The sequence below is a fragment of the Lathyrus oleraceus genome, chromosome 2 (assembly GCF_024323335.1).
Source record: "Lathyrus oleraceus cultivar Zhongwan6 chromosome 2, CAAS_Psat_ZW6_1.0, whole genome shotgun sequence".
In the NCBI taxonomy this organism is placed as follows: Eukaryota; Viridiplantae; Streptophyta; class Magnoliopsida; order Fabales; family Fabaceae; genus Lathyrus; species Lathyrus oleraceus.
Window position 1 is genome coordinate 110407386 of NC_066580.1, and position 8409 is coordinate 110415794.

Sequence of the window (8409 nt, forward strand, 5' to 3'; positions counted from 1 at the left end):
TTATTTCACTTTTGTCTAATATGATTTTTTGTATATTGAATGAAACGTTTTTGTCTAAATATGACGAGTTTTGATGTTATTTAGTAATGTATGAATGACTAAACACAAAGTTATGTCATTATTTATAGGAGTATATATGGTTCAATAAAAATATTATAAAAAACCGAACCAACCCAAACCGCATTGATTTGGTTTGGTTTGATTTGGTTTTATTTCTAAAAGCCAACCGAACCAAACCGAACCACATACTTATTTCTCTTGCGGTTCGGGTGATTTTTATCGGAAAAACCGCCCAAACCGCACCGCGAACACCCCTAGTGTATGACAGAGATCTATGAATGTGAATCCCAATTTCCGATACAAATAAAGCCTCGCCAAAATCTTTCATGTTAAAAAATCTTGTTAATGTTTATTTTATCTCACACAATATACTAAAATTATTAGAAACCACAATATACCATGAACATATATAAGGAATATATACTTGCTCCTACTAACTTTGAAATATATGTAGTGATCAACTTTATTATGAAATCCTAAACATACCAAAATTATTTATGATGATTTGTCACATTTTATAAATAATACATAGTATAAAGTAACACATTATTAGTTTTAAATGAAAACATGTGAGCAGAGTTTGAATATAAAATAAAATAGACGGACTAAAGAACAAAATTTGTAACTATGCCTTAAATATATTATATATTTTAGATTTTATTAGCCTTTATAACAACATTTATAATAAACTAGTTTCTTGGATTTGTATAGTTAGTTTTATAAAATTAATTCATTAAAAGTATACGATTATGAAATTAAATTTCTGTAACAGAGTATAAAAATAGGCACTTTAGCTTTGCGTGAAAGATGCGCCACTCTTTTCCACGATTGGACGAGTAGCATCTTCTGATAGCATAGTATTACTACCTGCCAGCCGGTGCATGAAAATAAAATATTTATTATTTTTCCGGTGCAATACAAAAGCATATTCTTTCAGTCCAAAATTAATCTACATTGACACACGAGCGTTTTTGTTCTCGTGTCAATTTCTTACAGCATTTCCACATATCAACGAGTATTAAACACCACACTCTCTCATCATTCACACATTCATCACCTTCTTCTCGCTCTCTTCTCTCCACACACACATAGCCTCTCAATCGCGTCTTCCTTTCTCTCTACTCTCTCGAACCTTCCTCGCCAATGGCTGCCACCGCTACCGCTACCAACCTCGACAATCTCAAATCCTCCGTCGCTGGATTGGAGCAAATCAGGTATCACATTTTCTCAATTTCGTCTATAATCATCAAATCTGTTGGTTGTTTTCACGATCTATAATTTCACTCTGATCTGTGTTGTTTGTTGTAGTGAGAATGAGAAAAACGGATTCATCAACCTCGTCTCTCGTTATCTCAGGTAAATAAATCACGGATTTGAGCTTCACATTATGATCTGTGATTGATTTCACCGGAGAAGTTTATGTAAATCGTTTGTTTATTTATTTAATGATGTATTTATTGATTTATTTCTTTTTCTTTTTCTCTCTGTAATAGATCCTTTATTTATTTGTATTTATTGATTTGAATGTGCTCTAGTGGCGAAGCGCAACATGTAGAATGGAGTAAGATCCAGACGCCAACTGATGAAGTGGTTGTGCCTTATGACACTTTGGCGCCAACTCCTGCTGGTAAATGTTTACGGATTATCTTTTTTTCTGTTTTGTGTTCGATGATTTGATTTTGTAACTTGTGTTATGTTAAAATGGAATGATTTTGTTTTATTTACTTGAAACTGAATCGGTTTTCAGGTTCTTCAGAGATTAAGAATCTTTTGGATAAGCTTGTGGTGTTGAAGCTTAATGGAGGCTTGGGGACAACTATGGGTTGCACTGGTCCAAAGTATGTTTTTGGAGGCTATGTGTGAAATTTTATCCGAGATTTGATATTAAGATCGGTTTATGAATTTGCCTGATTTTAAAAAGGAATTTGGTTGATTGTTAATATCCTGTGTTTAGAACTTGATGCTGATCAAAAGATTGCTCTATTTATTTAAGGAAAATGTGAATTATTTTTTCAATATATTTAATATAGAATCTAAGTAAAGTAGAGAATCATTTTGATGGGATGTGGTGGGATGAATTTTTGAAGGATTGTTTTATCGTGTTAGATCATTATTTTTGGTAACCTGTTTTTGTGTGTAAGTGTTAATTTGTATGCAAATGAAATGCAGGTCCGTCATTGAAGTTCGTGATGGACTGACATTTTTAGATTTGATTGTCATCCAAATTGAGGTTATTTTCTGGCCATTATTTTTGCTTGATTTTTAATTTTGTTTTCCCCCCTTTCCGTGCGGGCTTTCCACTGATAAATTCAACTGTTGTAGAATCTCAATTCCAAATATGGGAGCAGTGTTCCTTTGCTTTTGATGAACTCATTCAACACTCATGACGACACTCAAAAGGTACGTGTCCCTTTTATCCACTTTACTGAATAGAAATATAACTCGAATTGACATGTAAACTGACGGTATGACTGTTTGTAGATTGTTGAAAAATACCAAAACTCGAATATTGAGATTCATACTTTTAACCAGGTTTGTAACTTTAACCTCTGGTTTTACTATGTTATGGATTTTCTGGACTTTGAGCTTTTAACTTCTTGTTTTGATGTTTTGTTGCACTATTCGAACTTATGCAGAGCCAATATCCTCGATTGATTGCTGATGACTTTTTACCTTTGCCTTCCAAAGGGAACACTGGCAAGGATGGGTGGTATGTCTTTATTTGTTTTGTATTTTCACAACTTTCAATAGATTTATATCATTTTTGTATTAACTGACTGATAAATTAGCGAGTGATCAATATAGACATGCATCTAAATGAATTCAAGTTAATCTCTGAAAAAAATTAAAGTGGATGGCTTTTTATGTAAAGCTCCTAATTAGGGTGGAGCACTCAGACAAACCTATCCTTTTTCACTTACGAAATTCTTTGATGCTGGTTTCTTTCAATATATCTTGAATCCTGACCAACATGTGTCTTATTTATGGATTTGTAATTTCTGTTTGCTTAGACCACTAGTTGTCATTCAAATAGAAACTAAATTCTTCTCTCAAAGGTTTGACTTAAAACAAGATTGTTCAGGGACATATTGATGCATTACTTAAATTCTTTGTTTCCCTTGTATGATTTTTTTTTTAAAATGTCAAATAGTTGATTTAATATGTGTATAACAAAATTATTATAACACCGTTCTTTCTTAAAACAGACAGCAGAAACCACTAAAGATGAATTAAAACATAGTTGGTACTTAGAAGAAGGGTAGAATATTTGTCTATATAATAAACTTTGTTGTCAAAGCCACATGGAGTGATATGATGTTTCTTCCCATAAATAGAAGGTTTTATCAACAACTTATATATTTCCTTTATATTCATAATATTGTTGGTTAAATTATAAAGAGAAATATAGCACTTATTTTCCTTCATTAGCCATATGCACTATTTGATTAATTGAATGGGGCTTGTTGTCTGTGGTATGCATATCATTTGCGTTTGGTACTTACACATTTGTTGATAAGTGGTCTGGATGGAATTAACTTTTTTTGCTTGGGGAAATATTGGTACTCTGTAAAGTCTTGTTTTAGCATTCCATGAACTTTTGGGGCCATAAGTTATATGCTTGGCGTGAGTGTGAGGCTTGGTACTGCCATGGTTCAAAAGTGATATCATATTAATGACGGGGCTTAGACACTAGTAATATCATATCATGCTTATGTCCATAGATGTCAAACTCTTACCTCAGAAAAAAATTGCCTGTATTTACAACTTTGGGTATCAGAATCGAGTTAACGCGATCACTAAATCATTTATGTGCAAATCATCTAGTGATTTGTGAATTTATGCATCAATTTTGAATTGTGATATGTTTGTGTAATTTGGCTCGGACTATGAATCCATCTTAGTCTAACTTATTTTCTGCTTATGGAACATTTACATATTATTATTATTAGGTATGCTTTAATACTAAATTAGAATGTTGAATATTTAATGTAAACATTGTATTAATTTTAGTTAAATACTATAATAGGCATTTTAGTTTTTAAGCATTTTTGAATATCAAGCCTACAAATCTAGTATATGGTGATTCCACTAGTTTACGGTGACTAACAACCTTGGTTAGGTTGTACGCCCTAAGGTCACTATCATATGCAAAAATTATCTTTTCAAGTTCATTGAATAACTGATATATCTGATCTATCTAGAGATCAAGTAGATCAATTATTCAATACAACAACAACTAAGCCTTATCCCACTAGGCGGAGTCGGCTAAATGGATCAACTTTCGCCATAATGTTTTATCAAAGACCATGCTTCTATCCAAATCCGAATAATGAATCTTTGCTTATAATAGTGACCGGAGGAAGTATATGATATGGTACCTCTGATTTACGGTTGTTTTCTCCTCAGAAAGCTTTTTCCTTAGTAGAAAGTGTTTATGCTGTTGAAACTAACTTTGAGCCTATCTGCAAATAGATTTCAAATTTTGGCTTATGAGTAATTTCTGTGCACAGGTATCCTCCTGGTCATGGGGATGTCTTCCCATCATTATCGAACAGTGGAAAACTTGATGCATTATTATCACAGGTCAACCAAGAGCTCCAATTGTTTATAGATGGACTGTCTTTTATTTATTTTTATGACCATTGTCATCACTATTGTTTTCTTTTCCCTATTGTTCTTGCAGGGTAAAGAGTATGTGTTTGTTGCCAATTCAGATAATTTGGGAGCTATAGTTGACTTGAGTATCCTTAATTAAGTTTACATTAGTTCTTAATTGTTTAATTGTTTATGGTTGTTACTCGCACATGAAAATTACACCTTTAGTTCTATTTGTGTGCTTGACTCATTGATTTAGAAATCTTAAACCATCTGATCGAGCACAAGAATGAATATTGTATGGAGGTAAGGAAAGATGATTGTTATCTAGTAGTTTCCTTTTATCTTTTTAGATTTTCACTGGTTTAATAATGTTATGTACTTATTATGCAGGTAACTCCCAAAACATTGGCCGATGTTAAGGGTGGCACTTTGATTTCTTATGAAGGAAGGGTTCAGGCATGTAATTTTGCTGATTTAATTTATTCTGACCAATAGTTTATCTGATTAATTTAGTACTCTAGTTATAGCAATATTTCATCTGATCAATTCTTTAATGCAGCTCCTGGAAATTGCACAAGTCGCAGATGAACATGTAAGTTACTAATCTGTCTCTTATTCTCAGAACACATCTCTCTTCCAAATATAGGCAACCATATTAGTTAAACAACTTAGTTTTGTATTGTTAATTATAACTTTTTGAAAACACCGGTAGTAATTAAGCATTAATATATAGACTGAGATGTTGACGGTTTGATTTCATTTTCTTTTGTGGTGAAGAACTGTAAGTTGAACTGACGTGTTACTTGTTTTACTGAGTAGTAATGTCTTTGACTAAACCTTTTCAACAAAAAATTTAGAAAAACCATACAAATCATGATTGTTTTTCTCATTTTGATTGAAGTGTTACTGACATTTCCTGCTTTAAACTTTTAAAGGTTGAAAATAATGTACAAGTTATTTTGGAGTATTGATCATTTACTATGTAGCAATGTACAGTGTCAGCTGTTACTTTGGTACCTAATGTCAAGGAAACTTCCTATAAATCAAAGCTGATGGGGAGTTCTTAATTATGTCAAAGCAATTACATGGCATCTTTTTGCTTACAAGCTGTTATAATTTTTGATAGTATGAAACCACAATTTTTGAACCTTTTACATTTTTTAATCAAAATCCCTACAATATTCACACCGATGATTTAAGGCCATATAGTTAAGGGACAGAACATACTTTTGCAATTATTTCAACACAATATATGATGGCAGGGACTTGTTTGTAAGTGATGATATTAAGCCGGAACTTTATGGAGAGTGGAGAAAAGATTTACTAATCCTTCTTTTCCCACGAAATGCTATTTTCTGCGCAGGTTGGGGAATTCAAGTCAATTGAGAAGTTCAAAATTTTCAACACAAATAATTTGTAAGTTTTACTGGTTAGTGCCTGATTGTTTTAGATTACACATGCATAAGTAGGTATTGACTATAATCTACAGGTGGGTGAACTTGAAAGCAATCAAAAGACTTGTTGAGGCTGATGCTCTTAAGATGGAGATTATTCCTAATCCAAAGGTCAGATTGATTGTTTTTCAAGTGATACTCTGTATTTCTTTATTTTCTCTTAACGTGGGCTGGATGCTATACCGTGAGTCAGTTGTTTGACTAATATATTGACTTGTAAAATTGCCCACAATATTTATGGATTTCCAGGAAGTTGATGGAGTAAAAGTTCTTCAGCTGGAAACTGCAGCTGGTGCAGCAATAAGGGTACCCATTGTTTATTAACATGTAGTGTTTTCTCTGCTATATCTTCCTTTTAGTGCTATTAATTTCACATTTTTTAACAGTTCTTTGACAAGGCTATTGGGATTAATGTTCCTCGATCCCGATTCCTTCCGGTGAAGGCGACTTCAGATTTGCTTCTTGTCCAGGTTCTAAGCTTTTCTGACACAAGGCATGACTACTTGCTTGGAATCTGACTTTTGTCTCTTTTTTGACATGATTTGTTGTCTCCTTTTTCAGTCAGACCTCTACACCTTGGAAGATGGATCTGTCATTCGGAACCCAGCTAGGGCTAATCCTGAAAACCCCGCTATTGAACTGGGGCCTGAATTTAAGAAGGTTAAGATCTATATTACAGATTACTGTGTGTTATTTGTTAACTATAATACTAATTGACTTAGCCTCCTTAACAGGTTAGCAACTTCTTGAGCCGCTTCAAGTCAATTCCCAGTATCGTTGAGCTTGACAGTGTAAAAGTGGCTGGCGATGTATGGTTTGGAGCTGGTGTCATCCTCAAGGTATCGTGGTTTCATGATTGTTCTTTCTATAGCATTTTGTTTCATTTGAAGTGCGCGAGACTTACTAGAATTGCGAAATATTAATCAGGACTTGTCAATCTGCTTCTATTTATTATCAAATGCATCTATGATATTATTCACTTTCGTGATAACTGCAAATCTCAATAGAGAGATGAGATGAGATATTACTGATACAATGCTATAATTTTTTTGATCAATTAGATATTTACTCTTTTAAGACTGATTGGATTGGTTCCTATAGTTTAACTTTGTAACTGTGGTCCTTATACCCAAGAAATAAAGTTATAGGGACCCAAAAACTGTACAAAGGAAACCTTATAGACCAGAATTTAATTTGAACATTATTTCATTGATGTACTAACTGACCCAAAACTATTATGACGAGGTTCTTAGTTTATTTTCTGACAGTCAATAACCATTCTTTCGTTATATTTATTTTCTGATATCTGTTGTTTTTCTGATGTCTAAACAGGGGAAAATCAGTATCGTAGCCAAATCTGGCGTAAAGTTGGAAATTCCTGATGGAGCCGTAATTGCAAACAAGGTATTTAACTATACATGGATTTTTTTTTGTCGGATGGATGTTGTCGTGCTGCTGACTCCATCTAGTGGGAAAGCTTGTTTTTGTTTTGATTGACCTAATTGTTGAATTGTATGTTCAGGAAATTAATGGTCCGGAGGACCTTTGAGGAAGCTGATGAGTTTAAATGCATAGGACTGTATACAGTATAATGGCAGTCTTGTGTTACTTCAATAATGTTTTACCCAAGTTTGTTAGGAAAAGGAAATAAGAAGGCGCTTTTGGTCGTGAGTCTGTCTCAGTATGAGGCCTTGCTGGTTGTCTTCTTACCGTTACATAAGTTGTCATGCCATTTTGTGTCACATAGATTTTCATGCCATTTTGTGTAACAACGGTATCCATCTGATTTTGTCATCTTTTCTGTCTTATATACATCCCCTCTCCTTAAAAAAAAGGCTTAGTGCTACAATGTACTACATCTACATCTGTCTCATTATAAGTTTTTGTTTGGAAAGGTAAAGTATATTAAACATCTACCAATGAGCATAATTTGTGCTTCCAGTAGGCAAAATCTTACAAATAACGTTCCTTAATGATCACTTATCATGCCAATCAATTTAAACATTTTGGAAATACTACAATTAATAGAATTGAATCTACACATGCATCATTGGTTGGAAAATAGTAAAGGGGATTTGTGTAAGGGTTGAAAAATCTGTGAACCTAATGATTTAAAATTAACATAGCAAAATACAAATATCATTTCGTTGTAGCATCACAATATTAGAACATACATGGAACTGAATTCACAATTGGTCAGAAATATATCTTAAACGTGAATGAACTTTATTTATCATGAACTTTATTCACAATTCAACCAAGTAGTCTCCATCCTATTTCGAGCATGTCGACTCAT

The 8409-nt window shown here is 33.2% G+C and overlaps 1 protein-coding gene across 1 annotated transcript; it reads left to right on the plus strand.

The window, feature by feature from the left end:
* Positions 1-874: 874 nt before the first annotated feature.
* LOC127118339 (UTP--glucose-1-phosphate uridylyltransferase) lies at positions 875-8029 on the plus strand. Its single transcript, XM_051048521.1, has 21 exons — positions 875-1274; positions 1369-1416; positions 1596-1687; positions 1808-1898; positions 2230-2290; positions 2383-2460; positions 2542-2592; positions 2697-2770; positions 4572-4644; positions 4745-4802; positions 4916-4962; positions 5050-5115; positions 5219-5251; positions 6023-6075; positions 6149-6224; positions 6363-6419; positions 6500-6583; positions 6675-6773; positions 6848-6952; positions 7446-7517; positions 7636-8029. The coding sequence occupies exons 1-21, from the start codon at positions 1204-1206 to the stop codon at positions 7660-7662; spliced, it is 1416 nt and encodes a 471-aa protein (XP_050904478.1). The 5' UTR covers positions 875-1203; the 3' UTR covers positions 7663-8029.
* Positions 8030-8409: the final 380 nt, after the last annotated feature.